This window comes from Barbus barbus (assembly GCF_936440315.1).
Source record: "Barbus barbus genome assembly, chromosome: 43".
NCBI classification, from domain to species: domain Eukaryota; kingdom Metazoa; phylum Chordata; class Actinopteri; order Cypriniformes; family Cyprinidae; genus Barbus; species Barbus barbus.
The window spans coordinates 8,651,170-8,668,141 of record NC_136721.1 but is presented as its reverse complement, the minus strand read 5'-3'; the positions used below and the strand labels follow the sequence as shown (position 1 = coordinate 8,668,141).

Here is a 16,972-nt window from a genome sequence, read left to right as displayed (position 1 = left end):
CATATATATGTTAACCTAATTGTTATTCATTACGACGAGTCATTATTTAAAACTGGAATTTCTCTGGATTTACAAATCCTTGGGAACTTTTGGAATAACATAAATACTGCATAAAATATTGAACACCAAGTAGTTTTTGATCTTTTATTATGAAAATCTTACATATTGTACCTTTAAACAAGTGGGAAAGGGTAAAAGAACATACAGATTCAGATGACTTTTATTATATATATATAGATACTATCACTTCCGCTTGTGGAAGTTGAACTTTCAACCCGGCAGCGGTTTCTCCTTCCTTTCCTGTTTCGGCCTCGATCAGAGATACACATAGGTAAGGCATTATAGTTTCAATCCATTCAAATCCTACCTTTATAAAGAGTGTTACATATAAAAGTTCACTTCTGTAACGCTCCATAACACCTCACGCGCCAAAAGAACGTGACATTACTCTATTATGAATAGTGATGAGTAGTATTTTAGTCGGATGCTCGGTGTTGCTCTCCATATTGGTCTCGCTAACGCAGCTGCATGATCCGCTAAAGTTACCGATATTCAGAGCAGATAGGCTGCGCTGCGATACAGTTTGTGTGAGAAATGTGGTTTCTCGTCCAAATCTTGGTTAATAATATCCTCAACGTTTTGTCAATGAACTTGAGCTAAAGACTGTAGATTTGTAAGCCCCCACTTGGCTTCTAAAGGACCATTGCCAATGAAACCGTGGGCTTTTTTTAATCATTGACTCGGTATTTCTGTCTGCAGGTCACACTGAATTAAGTCTGGAGTTTATTACACTATGACTTGGTAGTTTAAACGCATAGTTGCACTCCAGCATGTTTACAAGAAGATGCGTTGTCCTATGTTCAGTATAATGGTTTAAAAGAGTGTGTTAAAAAGCTAAAGCTAAGTTGAAATAAATTTTTAGACCTCGGTTTAAATTATCATTAGTCCCTAGATGATTTTCATATGAAGTTGACCCATGTGTTGACTGTTGTTTTTCAGCAATGGCACCTCGCAAGGGTAAGGAAAAGAAGGAAGAGCAGGTCATCAGCCTGGGACCTCAGGTTGCCGAAGGCGAGAATGTGTTTGGAGTCTGTCACATCTTTGCATCCTTCAACGACACCTTCGTCCACGTCACTGACCTCTCTGGCAAGTAGGTACCCCAAGAACATGGAGAAAAATCTCTGCACACAAAAACCAGCAAAACAAATGAAGTGAGGTTTTTAATTCGCACAGTAAAGTGTCAGATACTACATAGATTTCAATTCAAATTTTGTCCTAATTATTTCTCATCTTGCATTTTTCCTATTGCTCTAAACCGGCGGTCTCAAACGCCGTTCCTGGAGGGCCACAGTTCTGCACAGTTTAACTACAACCCTAATCTTTTTCTTCTTCGTTTTTTATTGGCGGCTCACAATCACACATTGAGCATTACCGCCATCTACTGTAGCAATGGATCAGAGACTTGAATTCCCTTTTCCCCAGACCTTTCAGGACTCTAGCTTTCGATGTTCAGGTCCTCCATCTACAGCCCAAGTCCCTCCCAGCCCAGAGAAGAGGAATAACGATAATCATCATAATATTAATACTAATAATCTATATTCTATGAATTAAGTTCTTTTTAGAAATTGTATTAACAAACCATCACCTCCTACTGGATTCAAAATCTCTCTTAACGTTAACTGCTGCTCACCATTCTTTTGAAGTTCATTGATTAGCTTTCTTCTCTCCTCCGTATATCCATTACACTGAATAAGTGCATGTTCTACAGTTTCTCTGACTCCACACCAATCACACAGTCATGTTGGAGGTTTCCCTATTATGTGCAATGTTGACTTAAGTCCTGTATGTCCTAACCTTAGTCTTGAAAATAGTCTTCCTTTCTTCTCCCTCTCGAATTCCTTCCTCTACCTACCATTGGTTGTACTGAATGTAGATGTCTGCCTTTTAACTCAGTATCCCAAAACAATTGGCAATTTTTATTTATCCCCTTTTTAAATATTGACTAAAGTTCAGCTTTACTGTACAGAATTTGCATATCTATATTTTCCTTTGCATTAATTGTTTAGCTAACTGATCGGCTTCCTCGTTCCCTGCCACTTCTGTATGTGCCGGATCCAACCCTAATCAAACACCTGATCCAAATAATCAGGGTCTTCAAGATTGCAAGAAACCTCCAAACAGTTGTGAGTTGGAGATCAATTGTGCAGAGCTGTGGCCCTCCAGGAATTGAGTTTGAGACCTCTGCTCTAAACGTTCTATAGTTGTGTATAGAAAAGATACAATTTGCTCCTTTTTTTATAATATGCATATACAATAGGGCTGCCACTAACGACTTTTTATTTAGATTAATCTAAACGACTAATTTCCCGCAAAAAAAATCAACAATTTTACTTTAAAATATTTTATTAAACCAAATGAAATCTAAATTTCTATGAAATCCTTTTTTAACACAAAAGTGAAGTGCAACATAGAGTGCAAGAAGCAAGTGTCCATCTCATAGTTCAAATCACTGAAATCAAAGTTCAGTATTATAGTGTAAGAATGACAACATATCCACGTGTTCTAGTCTACTAATAATAATATTATAATCAAAAAACACTTTTTAAAGGAGTATTTACCAGAAATAGTATTTACCAGAATTTATTTAGGTGAAAAATGTAAATGTGCAGTATTTCTGACAAATACTTTTTTTAATATATAAAGGAGATGCTTTTTATTATAAAATGTAATAGAACAATTAAAATGGAAAACAGAATTTGGTAAAGATAAAACTGTTAAACTCAATTAATTAGATTAATAAAATTTAACAAAACTGAATTTGGAAATAAAACGGATTTCATAGGGCCCTATAATTTTTTATATATATATATATATATGTAATTTTTTTATTATTATTATTTATTTATTTATTTAGTGGTAATAAAACACCATTTAATTCAAACGTACACTTAATCTTTAATATTTGGCCATTTCTTTAGGACAGAAATGCTATAACACTGTAATTAAATGAATGTGGACATCAAACCGTGTAAACTCAGAGTGAGGGTTTGAGCCTTTATTTTGAAACCGTGATGTATTCTCCTGTTTGTGTAGAATAGATTTATTAATGATTTACCTCACAAATCTGATGAAATGGCGCGCGTTGCGTTCCCAGATGAAGGTTATAATAAACCCAAACTCACAACAACGTGCAGAGATGAGTATGAGACGCTCCACACATAAATAAGTTTCTGTGGAGCTACTGTGAACGGAGCCGCTGTGAGACGCACAAACTTAACTACACGCATGTAAATAATTACAGAGCATATACTGTGTGAACTGCATCGCATATAATTATTTATATTCACATATATTCACAATTATGCTTAATTATTAAATGGGTTTAATATATCATGCAGCCTTAGAAAATAGTCTAATAATGTGTTTTATGGATTCTCGTCCATGAAATGCACCACTTCCGGTATTTTGCCGGTTAGTCGACTCGAGCAAAATAATCGACGATTTTAATAATCGACTAGTCGCGACAGCCCTAATATACAAATTTAGTTTTGGAAGAAATAAAGAGATTGTCCTTCATAGTACATGGGTGTGGGTGAGTTCTGAGATGATTGTGCATGATTTGCTTGTCAGGATTCTCTGATTGGATTTTTTTTGCAGAATCATGGGTAATGTAGTTTATCCCCAGGAATTCCACTGCTAAACATTTGATCCCCCTATGGAGAAAATAAATGGGGTTTTTACTTCTGGACCTACTGTTGCACTACATTCACTAAGCATTCCTATCCCTTCTCTGTGGCTATCTAATTCAGCGGTTCTCAATTCCAGTCCTCGCGTACCCCCGCTCTGCATATTTCGCATGTCTCTCTTTAACACGCCTGATTCAGATCATCACCTGGTTAGAAGTGAGCTCCATCTATGAACTGTGTTCTGATCAACATGCTCCCTACACAGGGTTTATTGCTTCCTTCTCCCTGAGCAGGGGAAATCCGTTGAAGTTTACTTCACTTCGGAACGTTCATTCACGGATTTGCGCACACAGACAAAATTTACTAGAGAAGTGACATAATATACCTCTGTAAATAAATCAAATTTAAAGTCACGTCTCGCACACATCAATGCCCTTTGCGCTCGCTTCGAACTGGAATCATGGCGGACTATCCAGTGATGTCCACTTCGTAGGGCACTTACAGTCAAATAGAACAAACGTCTGAAGCGATAAGAGAAACATACAAAATATGCAGAGCGGGGGTACGCGAGGACTGGAATTGAGAACCGCTGATCTAATTGAACCTGGCTATTAGATGCATCATATCAGGTTTTATGTCAACGACTTTTGCATATGAGACACACAACATGTAATTTCCACATTTTAACATTTAATTTTAGAAGGAAAAAAATTATTGTCAACTACTAAACTTTGTTTCTGAAGAAGTGCTATATAGCATGCAAGTCGTATTGGCAGTTTTATTTCTTGGAGTAATTTAATTGTAAATAGTGCCCAAGATTTTCTTAAATTCATTTCCGTTTCATGGAGAGAGAGGAAAAAAAAAAAGACTCGTCATATTTGGGTGAACAAATTATTTTCAGGTGGTGATCCGGATGGTGATCATCTTCTGAATGAGTTTTCCTTCCTCTTGATCTGCAGAGAAACAATCTGCCGTGTTACTGGTGGGATGAAGGTGAAGGCCGACAGAGATGAGTCCTCTCCTTATGCTGCTATGTTGGCGGCTCAGGATGTGGCTCAGAGATGCAAGGAGCTGGGGATCACCGCTCTGCACATCAAGCTGAGGGCCACTGGTGGAAACAGGTGAGGCCCTGAATGCACAACCCATTTACAGACAAGAACTCAAATATCATGTTTATGAGAAGAACGAATGAGATTGCATCATGATTTACTTTTTTGTTTCCCCCCCCCCTCCCCCTCTTAAGAACCAAGACCCCTGGACCAGGGGCACAGTCCGCCCTCAGGGCTCTGGCTCGTTCCGGTATGAAGATTGGCCGTATCGGTATGTTAGCATTAGCACTAGCACTGCCATCGAATGATGCCTAATGTCTGTTCAGTGCAAACTTGTTTTTATGAGGAAGTCTCATTCACTTTCATTTTCTTCTACAGAGGACGTCACCCCCATTCCATCAGACAGCACCCGCAGAAAGGGAGGTCGCCGTGGACGTCGTCTGTAAACTATTGGATTTTTTCAGAATAAATGGTCAAATAATACTTTAGCCTCCTGTCTTCATTGAAATGATTTCTTAGGATAGCAGAACCAAAAGCTTAGATTCTCAACTGTTCGGCTGCCTTTAAAAGCGGATTACATTTCTAACCGGTTTGATATATCTGATACGTTTGTTTTTTAAAACCAAATGAATGAATGCTAGGGGAATACCAAGAAAACATCCTTGTTCAGATTATATCAGAACAATTAATTTCCTCATTGAAGAATTTCAACCTGTGCAGACACAAGTCACAATTCTAGCTGGTTATTGACAAGATTTGTAGAAGTTCAAAAGAAAAATGCCATAACACAAACTGTATTTTAAGTAACAGATATAATCTTTGTCTCATTTATGGTTCTATAAACTAGAATTTCATAAGCTGTCATTCACTTTTGGAGCATATTATTTCATGTTGGGTAAGATAATTGAAAGTGAAAGCATTGCACTTCATAAGGATAGTTAGCCCAGAAATTAAAAAATTCTGTTTACTCATCTTCATGAGTTTCCTTCTTTCGTTGAACATAGATATTTCAGAAAATATTTTTAATAAAACAGCCTTGACTTGTCATTTTTTCAATGGCTACCATTAACTGTCTGGGTACCAGTATGTTTTTAGAATAACTATTTTTGTGAACATAAAGAAATGAATGCAGGTTTGGAGAAACTTAAGAGTAAATGATAACAGAATCTTCATTTTTGGGTGAACCGTTCCTTTAATATGTATTTTTAGTATTAGGGAAAGACTCGTGATGCATTCTGTCAGTTATTTTTACTGAGGGGAAAAAAACTAGATATTACAAATTTTCAGCAAGTATTTCAATATTCCTGCAAAGGTTACTGTGGTAACAGGCCGCTCGAGGTCTTTTGTTACATTAACAACAAAACGTAAGAACTGTCATTGTCATTGTTTATCACTTTGTTGCGCATTTGTATTTGAGAAGTATATTACAAAAGGTCTTGTTTAAAAGACAAATCTCGCAAAACCGATTTCGACCCACTGAATCCTTTGCACAATGATAAGATTAAGGTGAAGCAGGCGGAGACACTATATTCCAGCTCACTTTTGTCCGACAACTGATGATGCAGTCGTCATAACCAATGAAATAATAAACTCGCTCTGCTCCAGACACTTTCATCCGAGTGCTGGACTCTCAGTTCTCATATTTTCATATTAGAGCGCTGTTCCAAAAACCCCTTGAGCAAACTGACTAAATTTTGAGAAGTTTTTGTGACTATTGATCAGAAATGTCCACCGACGGGAACGATTCACCACTTATCAGAGCTCCAAGTGAGCAAACTTCAATCAACATGGGAACTCAAGGAAGGTGAGGAAACAGTTTTATAGCTAAATCTTTTTTATTTTTTCCCCACTTATATATGTTAAGTGTAGGTAAACGGAAAGCGATTGAGTGTAAAGAGCTGTTTTGTGTGATTTCTTCAATAATTAGGCAGAAAAACGTGTATATGTGACTTTTATAATAGATCACTATATATTTAGTCATCACTGTCAGTGTTTCATTTAAAAACTAAACTAAAATGATGTATATGTGTTTTGTGCAAACTTCGTATTTGCTTCCATTTGATCACACATCAAATTTATTTATCTGATTAATAATTTAGTACAGATTAAAATACCAGACACTCCATTTGATTTTCTAGCTTACAATATTTTACTGTTTTTACCAAAAAAAATTCTATCAAACTTTTCTGTCCATTTTAGGACATGCAACAGTTTTGAAGGGATGACTTAAAAAATAATTTGTTATTGCCACCTCCATTTCACTCATTTGAATACACTGGTCTATGTTTCCTAACAGATCTAACAATCAGGCCTTGAGGGTGGCAGGAGTGACTCTGCTGGCTGGCATACTGATCGCAGGTCAGGCCTTCACCGCCTACATGGCATACAACCAGAAGCAGCAGCTCAACACCCTGGAGAGACGCAGTGACCGCCTGCAGGAGATCAGCCGCAAGTCTGGTCAGCAAATATTTATTTCATGGGCTTCTGGTCATACTACCTTTTAAATCACCTTTAACCCATTACCACTGATGTCCTCTAATGAAAGCATAATAATACAGACTCTCTTCCCCTTTTTTTGTGCAGTAATGCGTGCCCCCTTGCAAATGCATCTCCCCATGAGCTCCCTCGCTCTGACATATGATGATGAGCCCAAGGAGAAGAAGGTAAAACTCATTTCCTCTCCTCTTGAATGTGTTTTAATGTGGGCTGGCAGCCACTTGATGTCAGGATTGAGTCAGACAACTAAATGGTTTTCCTTTAGAAATAATGAATATCAAAACAGGAAGAGATAAATGATTTTTATCGTGGCTCTATTTTTCAGGATTCCTCTTCCACAAATCCCAAACCAGGTATCAAGATCTTGCTGTTTTGAATCAAATTATTTCTCAGCTCTTATTTCTCTTTTGCTCACACACATATATGTATTTTCTGTAACACAGAGCTCACCCAGTGCCAGAAGGAGACTTCTGGAGAGATCAAGAGCCTCCTGCCATCTTTCCGCCCCAGGTGTGATGAGAACGGAGACTATCTGGCTCAGCAGTGCTGGGACAAAACTGACTTTTGCTGGTGTGTGGACAAGAACGGTGTTGAGATGCCTGATTCCCTGACCAATGGCACTGCTAAGTGTCTGGGCTTCGATTCCGGTATGAACTGAATATTTGTCTTATTTCTGGACGCTGAATTATTCTGTGATGTACATGACCAACTCACAATAATTATATTAAGATCAAGAGCAGCAAATATGCTACATATTCAGAAATAAATACAGCTTTCCTTTTATGTGTATCAAATAATTTAAAGCAACTGTATGTAAGTTTTTTTTAAATATCAGTTTCAAAAGCATTCTTATGGTACACTGACTTCTAATAAAGCAAATGGCTGCTGTTTCTTTCCCACACTTCTGTTCTGGGAGTATTTAAGTTTTGAGCGCAGGTACAGAATTCTGGGGGGAAAAAGGCCAGGTTTCTTTACAGCAGCATTTACAACAGTAACGTTCCACTCACATACCTTTGGGGGTCTCCAAATTCACAAATTACACAAAAATGCATACAGTTGCTTTAAAGAACTTAAATATTCAACAATTGTAATTATTTTCAGTTAAAGTAATGTTAACATGCTACCATATGACTGTTTTTATTATGTTCTTATATAGCTGATGTAGTGGTGGAAGAGCCTATTTTGGGAAAAGATGGCCATTGAACAGGAGCAGTGAAGGAGCAGTTCACATAAATATCATTTTCTGGTGTCTTTAACAGTTCTACTTTCACATTTATGCTTGGTTTGAGGTAAACAGCTTCATTCAGCCAGTTAAGATATTGTGCTGTCACAATAGTGGAAATCTAAAATAAAGTTAATTGATTTGTGGTAATTATAACAGACTATATAGTAGATTCAGCAGTGTTGACCTTTTATGAAAAACTTTCACTTGATGGAATTGTACTATTGCTTTTTTTTAGACTAACCTTTAATGTTTTTTTGTGAGTGTAAAATGGATCAAGAGAGATGTAATGTATAGAAGGATAGCTGAAATTGGATGATGGACAGCTAACAAAGATGGACAATAAAATTAATTGCCAACTACTTGTGTACTGTGTCTGATTTAGACAAATTCCTGTAACTTTAAAGCCGAGATGCCTGCAGCACACCTGAATCTGTCTCTGTCCAGACTACCGTCTTTGTACTATTTTGTTATCGGTCACTTCCGATGAGTGTACAGACCATTCTTTGATATGTCATTCACTGTACTTTCCACAATTGTTTATTATTTTTGCTTTCATTGTAGAAAACCACATGCTAGTCTGTTTCTCAAAAGATAACTTCTCTTATCTACCACTTTTCAGTACCCAAGGTTGCAGAGGCATATACATTTTAGGATTTTAATGAAAAACTTTTACACACTTCCTCCTGTATTCATAAGCGCAGTCACATAACTCATAAGGCCTACACAGTCAGATAGCCTGGCCTTGAGGCCTTCAAAATGCACCCAGCTGACATACGAGGCCAACTAACTTTCCCAAACATGCAAAGTAACTTCTTCAGTTGTTCTCTATAAGATGAATAAAATATTTAATCTATGCCAGAACAGATACAGTGTTCACTTGTGCTCTCATAGAGAATTTGAAGAATCTGGTCACTACATTAGAACATTCCATCTGCCTGCTTCCCAAAATTTCAACAAATTGCAGCTAATTTTATGGCTTTACAAAATCCAGAAATGTAAGGCATATAGTGGAAAAACACTCTAGCTTGATCACAAAAGCAGCAGCAAAATATGTAACAGCCTGCTACAAAGTGAGTCAGCCAGCAGACAAACTAAAGTCTGAAATATTCTATTTTATAGTCTTAGTAATCTTCTTATTTCTAAAACATGCATTTTTATTTTGTTATATAATCATTATTTTATTCTTTGCTCAAGTATTGGCCAGTGCTTGGGCAATACTGTAAAAGTCAAGCCAATAAGTCCTACTTTAAGGATATTGGATTGAATATCATGGTCTGAAATTCAAAAACATGTTTAAGGATTTGTCTTTAGCTCTTATATTTTTCCTATTAAAAATTAACCATACATTTTCTAGACCCAATTTAAGGTTTTATTCATTAAAATACATTTTCAAAAATTCTTGGAAAAACACATGCAATGAATGTAAAATAATTATATATATATATATCACATGATGGCAATGATATTAGAAGACATGCCAAAGAAAAACTTTACTCGCATAAAGCAAAGGACATAATTCCTATTATTCAAAACTATTCTTTTGAAATAATTCTTTACGTAGAAAAAGTATGCACTGTATTGATTTCACTTTAAAACCACATCACTGAATTCAGTACTCCGTATGAATACCAACTGCATGAAAATCAGTTTTCATATCCTCAAGCTGGACTACTTCCTCTTTTCTATTTCACTTCCAAAGGCTGACTTCCATTATATTTATTTAAAGCAGAAGTGGTTGAGTGTGGTAAAGTGCAACATTTATTTATCCAACAACTACATTAAAGGCTTCAGCTATTCAAGTCCAGCAATCTCTGACATTTGGCAGGTACAGGAATTGTTCAATGCTCGACATTATTTACAGAGTGTGCTGTGGCTGATTGTTCACCCGTTTAGTGCAAACCTCTATTTTCAAAAAGGCACTGGAAAAACTGTTTATGTAACAGACAGAACATTAACATTTTGAGCATATTAAGAACTGATAGCAAAGCTTTGGCCATTTTACCATCTTAAGGAATTCAAGTGTATATAGTCTTTCAAAAAAAGCTGTTTGCACAGACCTAACCCATTTTAAATAGAAAAATAACCTAAAACTGCTAATCTGAGAAACTTAATTATTTTGGACACCAAAGTATCATCTAAATAAATCCAGTTATCCTATGTGGTCTGATGAGTGGCACCTCAGTTGAGGTACATGTTGAGGTTTCTGGATGAGGCACCATTTCTGAGATTGTTATATTGACTCCCTCTATCTCTTCTTAAATAAGCTAAAGTAGTTTTTTATGGTCTGCTCAACGTTAGGCACTTGATAGCTCTGAGCAGCATAGATGCCGGTGCAGGTTCCTACAAGAACTCCCAGGACTGCAGAGGAGCGGAGCTTTGCCACCACATACCCAGCCAAAAAGCCCTTGAGGAAGGGAGAACTGAGCACACTTCCACCCTAAATTGAGGAAGAGGGGGAAAGAAACAAAACAAAAAACAAAAGTGTGTGAGAGAGAGAAACTTGAACACAGAACTCCATAAAGCAAAATGATCAGATGGACCCTATTCACATTTACAGATGTGGAACACAAATTTTGAATATTGAATTTTCAAGAAATTGCAATGAATGAAATTGCAATGAATGAAAAAAGCAGAAAGTACAGCTGCTGAATAGAGTGCAACAGTCTCAATACAGTGCAAAAATCTCATTCACTTTCTCCACAACAGAACACTTTTTTTTTTTAAGGAGATCTCATAAACCTTTAAAACAAACCTACTGTGAGCTACAAGGTTGGTAATCAATTCTATATGCTTGTGTTAAAACCATCTGCCCAGATTATGTCCACTTTTGACGCTCTCGCAGTTAATAAATAGAACTGCATGCATCTTGTGGAAGAACATTGTAGGCGGAGCTACTTCCCTCTGTTTATGTCTATGACAAATCAGTCATGTACTGGGCTACTCCACAGCGGTGCCTACCTGAACCAGTCTAAAAAAGTCAGAATATAAACATTATATTACAGGTGTACTGTAGTGATTCAGGATTAGGGCTGGACCACAATATTAGATTGTTCCAATATTCGTTCGGTGGGTTGGCATTTTATTCACTTTTATCCGCCCTGTTAAAGGGGTCCTATTATGCTTTTTCACTTTTTGAATCTTAGTGTGTAGTGTGTATGTTTGGGCATAAAACGATCTACAAAGTTAAAAATCTCAAAGTCCACTCCAAAGGGAGAAATATTTTCAAGAACTACAATGAATGGCTCGTTTGGACTACAAAGTTGTTTTCCTCAATTTATGACATCATAAATTGTAAATCCCGCCTACGGAAATTGGACTGTGGTTGGCGGGTGGGGAGAAGGCTTGGTTGAGCTCTGCACGTTTCAAAATCAAAACCAAGTGCGGGTGTTTTCATCTATATAAATAAATTCAACTGTATAACAGTTTCAGTGCAATTCATGTAATATGTTATAATTAAAGAACAATAAACAATACATATCACTGTTGCACTTATCTGTACATAGGCAATGCAGTTATTTTAAGCTGTTGTTGACATCCCATCTAAAACGTGATTTAGCCAAAAAACAACAACAAACTTACCACTTTAATATGTCTTGCTATATCCATGCGTGCAAATGCAATATTGACGAACTTGCCATTCTGGTAAGGGGCGGGGCAGTACTAAGCTGTTCGCCAATCACAACGCACTGGAACAGCTAACCAATCACAACACATTTCATTTTTCGGAAGGCGGGCCTTCATCAAACCCGTAACTAATCGAGTCGTTTGTGTCAGGCTGGTGAGAGAGGTATTGTAATAATGTAAATGATGTGAAAAATTATTGATTTTTGAACCACCAAGCATGAGAGCATGTTCTAGTACACCCCCAAAACAAAATCAAGACTTTGTAAAAGAGCATAAAGGACCCCTTTAATCAGTCATTTTACACATGATAAAAATAATTCATTTAAATAGTCAGTGGTAGTTTACAATCTGTGCCCTCCAGCTTGAACTCGGGCCAAGCATTTGCTCATGTGAAGAGGATGATTTATATTTTCTTCAGAAAGCGAGTTAAGTACAAAGCATGGTTTACACAAATAATGCAAATGACAGTCCTATGGTATAGAATGTTATTTTGTTGAAATTTAGTTTTTAAAATAAAAAAGTATTATATTGAATTATGTAATTGGCCAGCGAAGAAAGTCTGTGCTGCTGGAGATGCCAATGCCGCATTTTGTGCCAGCCCCTGATGACTGAGAGGAGACTTTCTATCGCAGAAATCAGCTACAACTAACAAATCATCCACAATCCCTCTCCAAACACGTTTAGATTCCCCTGACATTTTGCCTTGCTTGAATCCGTCTTCTTACTCCCGCTGTAATGACGTATAGCTTTTCTCACTTTCCAATGAAGTGCTACATTTACAAGCAAGAGAGGGGTTGGTTCTTCAAATCGAGGCGAAAGTTGATTGGTTGCTTCCCACGTGTGTACTGTCCAATGGCATTTTTTAACTCGATTGACAAATGGATAAAGAAAAGCAATTGGCAAATAGACTTGGCCGGTGTCGCGTTATAGCTGTGTGGGCGGAGTCGGCGTGGGGGAGAACGGTCCTTTCCCCCTCATTGGAAAAGCATGGTGTTGACCCAGAATGGTCTACATAAAATCATTTCTGCTACTCGACAGAGCAAGATACGTTGAAAAGCCGAGCCGTATTAGGTCGGACTGTCCGTACGTATCTGTGACCGGACAAACGACCCAACGGAATGGCCAGAGGTGTCATTTCCCGACACTTTTTGTTACCTGATTGAGTCTCCAGGAAAGAGACCGCTTACAAAAAGTAAACATTTGTCGTTTTGTTTCGCTTAATTTTAATAAAGTGTTAAAGACTAGAGTAAAAGCCTTTCATACTTTTTTATTGATATATTAAAAATAATTTTAACATTGACAAAACATGGGTAACAAAGGTCTATTGAAGTGCCTTGAAATGCAGAACATTATGTGGTGCGCTCAACGTATAGCCTAATTTTTACAAATACACGTCGTAAAATAAAAAGATATAAAATAACATGAAAATATCCCTTACGAAAATTAACCGTGGTTACAACCAAAAAAAAAAAAAAAAAAAAACATGGCTACACTAGTTTAACCATGGTATTTGTAATAAAACTGTGGTTATAGGCTACAACTGGTAATAAAAACGTCCAAAAAACACGGTTAGCCTACTATAACCTACTTTTACTATAGTAATACCATTGTTAACTTTCGTAATGGATTGCGTATAATAATATGAAATACGTTTTAATAGATTATGACATTTACCTCACAAAATATCAGGGAGTGACATTTATTTGATGTGAAGGAGGGTAAGCCCCATCAGAACTGGGCTGCAGTGTGGGGGACGGGACTAATGACAGGTCATTGAAGGGGAAGTAGTCCAGCCTATCTGGAGTGCATATAAATATGAATATTAAGCTTGATATGTTGCATATCCGTAACTGTTCTGATGTTGTGTGCTACCTCCGTCTGTTTATTCGGCAGTAGCCTATATAAATCTTATTTACTTATCTACTTACTTATTAGAGGTACAGAACGCCACACAGCAACTTTTCGGCATTGCACCAAGCAAAAATCAATCGAAATCCTAACAAAAAATAAGAATCAATGGCCTAACAAGGTCTCCACGCGTTAATTGGAATGGTTTGTTTTCCCCCAAGGCCTAAACGGATATGACGTTTTTGTGGGCGTTCCCAGCAATGCCCGTCCAAGTGAATAGAGAGAAAAGAGTTTTATTAATCTACGTTTTAAAACATGAATTAAACATCTTTAAATGTGTTAATTACTCACCCTCATGTAGTTCCAAACCCCTAAGACCTTCGTTCATCATCTTAACACAAATTAAGATATTTTTGATGGAATCTGAGAGCTCTCTGCAATCAACGCGCAGAAACGTAGCAAGGACATCGGTAAAATAGTCCACGTTGCATCAGGGGTTCAAAGCTACGAGAATACTTTTTGTGTGCAAAGAAAACAACTTTCGCCATTTTGGAGAGTAACGTTACCCCAGAACATAATCAAAGTAAAGAGCGTTGTTTACATTCAGCATGCACGAGCTGCCTAGTGAGCATAAACAACTCGGATCATGATCTACAGGAAGGAAAAGATCAAATACTTCTACTTTCGGGCTGCTGAAAAAACTAGATGGGCATTTGTTGCACTCTCACAGCAGTGTTTTCTTTTCTCTCGCTCTGCTTTAATGAACATAAACACTTATGACCTTAGTTGTTGCGGAAATGCGTCATCGCAGTAACGTTACGTCAAAAAAGGGTCCATTGCTGAGTTTGCCAAAAATATAAAGCCCTAGGTTACCTGTGCAATCCCAACTCCGACTTCATCTTCCACCCGACGCTGGATGTTATCGAGCTGGTCTTTAAGCAGAGACAGGTCTTTCAGCTGCCGGAATGGATCCTGATCAAGAAACAAATACTGAGAAACGAACAAACCGCATCATAGTTGTGGCTGATGGCCTGTCAGCAGTATGAGTCACCGCGGGTGTGCCAGCAGAAATGGCATCTATCAAAGATGTATCAGTAAACTATTGTTAAAGGACACGATAAAGTACAGGTCTTTAACATTACAGACAGATAAGTTATCTGGTCGAGGAAATAAACGTAACTGACTGATGTCTGTTGAACTTGCTACAATGCGACCATCTAAAACAGTACGAAACATTAGATTTAGTTTTGTTTCCGTGATCTCGCTGCCCAAAAATGGCATACAAAATAGCCAAACAGTAATCGAGAACAGTATCAAAATGACAGAACAGAGAGTGACTTCTGAAACGTCTAGGTAAGTTCGGTAGCACACCAACCTTGTCCGCCATGTCTGCTTGTGTGGGATCAGAGATGCTGAGCTCGATTGAGCAACCTGAAACACATGCCTGCTCTAGATCGCGCTCCAGGTTTGATTACACGGGTCTGTCTCATGCTCGACGATTTCAAATAATCAGTTAAATAAATAGGAATATAATTTGTTTTATTTTAGTGTGATTTACAAAATACAAAGTCTCTACGTTTCATCATAAAAGGGCACTAAAAGATCATTTGTTTTGCGCTAAAACAAACTTCCACACTTAATTCTTCTAAAATGTTTGGCCCTCATTAATGTCTGGTCGCTTATTAACGATATAGGAACCCTTGTGAAAATTAAATCGGTAAACTTTAGCATCCTTAAAAAAAAAAAAAATTACTTGTTACGTAAATAGTATAGGGCAGTGGTTTTCAAACCTGTCCTGGGGCCTGTTTCATAAAACAAGTTTACCAAATAAGCCAGGTTTATTTCAGTCTGATTTATTGCCAGTTGATTTGGTTCAAAATAAATCAGACTAACTGAAATAAACCTGGCTTATTTGGTAAACTTGTTTTGTGAAACAGTACCCCCCAGCCCTGCATATTTTGTATGTCTCCCTCATGTCACACCTGATTCCACTCATTAGTGGAGACTGCAATAATTAAATTAGTTGTCTGATTAGGGAGACATACACAATGTGCAGGGCTAGGGGTCCTCGAGGACAGGTTTGAAAACCACTGGTTATAGTAATGGATTTCAAACTTCTCCACGAAGTAGCCTACACCCAGCCCAGCCCTGCTCATTCTGTACGTCTCCCTATATCTGACCCACTTCAGGTCCTGCAGTCTCCACTAATGAGTTGAATCAGGTGTGATAGATGAGGGACATATGCTGCGACCCAGTGTGCCTACTTATACTACGCCCTTAAAGTGTGCACTCTTTTGGTGAAGAAAAAGTACACACTTTTGAGTGTGTAGGACATACTATCACTTCACACAACTGCGTCTTTAACGGACCGCTCTGTCGCATCTGTTACATGCGCCCTGTCACTGGCCTGTAAATCATCTTATCACTGTTAACATCCTCCGCATTTCATTTCATACCGTATTGGAGAGAAAAAAGTAGCTCGTTATCTGCCAGTCGCGGGTCTTTCATGGCGAGAACTCTGCGCTCATATTTTCTGCATAATGATGCATTTAAAAGTTAACGACCAAATGGATGTTTATAAAAGTTCACATTGCTGTTGCAGGTGAAAAATAACACGGATAATAATAAATAAAAAATTTTTTTTTACCAGGTTAAATGTTGATTATTAGTAACTCAAACTCCTTTTTGTAAACCTCTCTACCTAACGTCGATCGCGCAAATCCGCCACGTTTGTAGTTTTTCTAACGCAGTTTATTCGTGTTTGTAGTTCTGGACCGAATCCTTCGCCAAAGCGCAATGGATTGTGGGCAATTTTAGCCATTAGACTGTTCGTAGAGTGTTCATTAGAAGGGGGTGACCCAATACTTTTGGCAATATAGTGTGTATTATGTAAACTAAAACTTTCATTTTGGATGCGATTAATCACGATTAATCTTTTGACAGCACTAGTTATTTTTGTATTTATATTAAATTCATATAAATAAATTTATATTAGTAGATTACAAACATTAATGGTAAACTAAAATGTAAAATTTCTATTAAAA

The 16,972-nt window shown here is 37.4% G+C and overlaps 3 protein-coding genes across 3 annotated transcripts; 2 read left to right on the top strand and 1 right to left on the bottom strand.

The window, feature by feature from the left end:
- The first annotated feature begins 247 nt into the window (after nucleotides 1–247).
- On the top strand, nucleotides 248–5,218 carry LOC306862214 (small ribosomal subunit protein uS11). The gene is made up of 5 exons (XM_079404948.1): nucleotides 248–331; nucleotides 1,000–1,150; nucleotides 4,646–4,807; nucleotides 4,930–5,006; nucleotides 5,114–5,218. Exons 2-5 carry the CDS (start codon nucleotides 1,002–1,004, stop codon nucleotides 5,179–5,181), a joined length of 456 nt encoding a protein of 151 aa, XP_079261074.1. The 5' UTR covers nucleotides 248–331; nucleotides 1,000–1,001; the 3' UTR covers nucleotides 5,182–5,218.
- A 1,087-nt stretch (nucleotides 5,219–6,305) lies between these two features.
- LOC306862212 (uncharacterized protein) lies at nucleotides 6,306–8,815 on the top strand. Its single transcript, XM_079404946.1, has 6 exons — nucleotides 6,306–6,539; nucleotides 7,032–7,192; nucleotides 7,319–7,398; nucleotides 7,557–7,584; nucleotides 7,675–7,878; nucleotides 8,388–8,815. The coding sequence occupies exons 1-6, from the start codon at nucleotides 6,460–6,462 to the stop codon at nucleotides 8,432–8,434; spliced, it is 600 nt and encodes a 199-aa protein (XP_079261072.1). The 5' UTR covers nucleotides 6,306–6,459; the 3' UTR covers nucleotides 8,435–8,815.
- Nucleotides 8,816–8,972: 157 nt separating this feature from the next.
- On the bottom strand, nucleotides 8,973–15,346 carry LOC306862213 (SLC35A4 upstream microprotein-like). The gene is made up of 3 exons (XM_079404947.1): nucleotides 15,304–15,346; nucleotides 14,802–14,900; nucleotides 8,973–10,893 (listed from the first exon to the last, which is right to left on the bottom strand). Exons 1-3 carry the CDS (start codon nucleotides 15,313–15,315, stop codon nucleotides 10,702–10,704), a joined length of 303 nt encoding a protein of 100 aa, XP_079261073.1. The 5' UTR covers nucleotides 15,316–15,346; the 3' UTR covers nucleotides 8,973–10,701.
- Nucleotides 15,347–16,972: the final 1,626 nt, after the last annotated feature.

Excerpts from the sequence above, each read along its gene's own strand:
- LOC306862214 (XM_079404948.1), top strand. The coding sequence starts at position 1,002 with ATGGCACCTCGCAAGGGTAAGGAAAAGAAGGAAGAGCAGGTCATCAGC. Across the intron at positions 1,151-4,645 it reads GTCACTGACCTCTCTGGCAA|AGAAACAATCTGCCGTGTTA; the intron begins GTAGGTACCCCA and ends CTTGATCTGCAG. Across the intron at positions 5,007-5,113 it reads TATGAAGATTGGCCGTATCG|AGGACGTCACCCCCATTCCA; the intron begins GTATGTTAGCAT and ends TTTCTTCTACAG.
- LOC306862212 (XM_079404946.1), top strand. The coding sequence starts at position 6,460 with ATGTCCACCGACGGGAACGATTCACCACTTATCAGAGCTCCAAGTGAG. Across the intron at positions 7,193-7,318 it reads GGAGATCAGCCGCAAGTCTG|TAATGCGTGCCCCCTTGCAA; the intron begins GTCAGCAAATAT and ends TTTTTTGTGCAG. Across the intron at positions 7,399-7,556 it reads ATGAGCCCAAGGAGAAGAAG|GATTCCTCTTCCACAAATCC; the intron begins GTAAAACTCATT and ends TCTATTTTTCAG.
- LOC306862213 (XM_079404947.1), bottom strand. Across the intron at positions 10,894-14,801 it reads TCGGAGTTGGGATTGCACAG|GGTGGAAGTGTGCTCAGTTC; the intron begins GTAACCTAGGGC and ends TCCTCAATTTAG.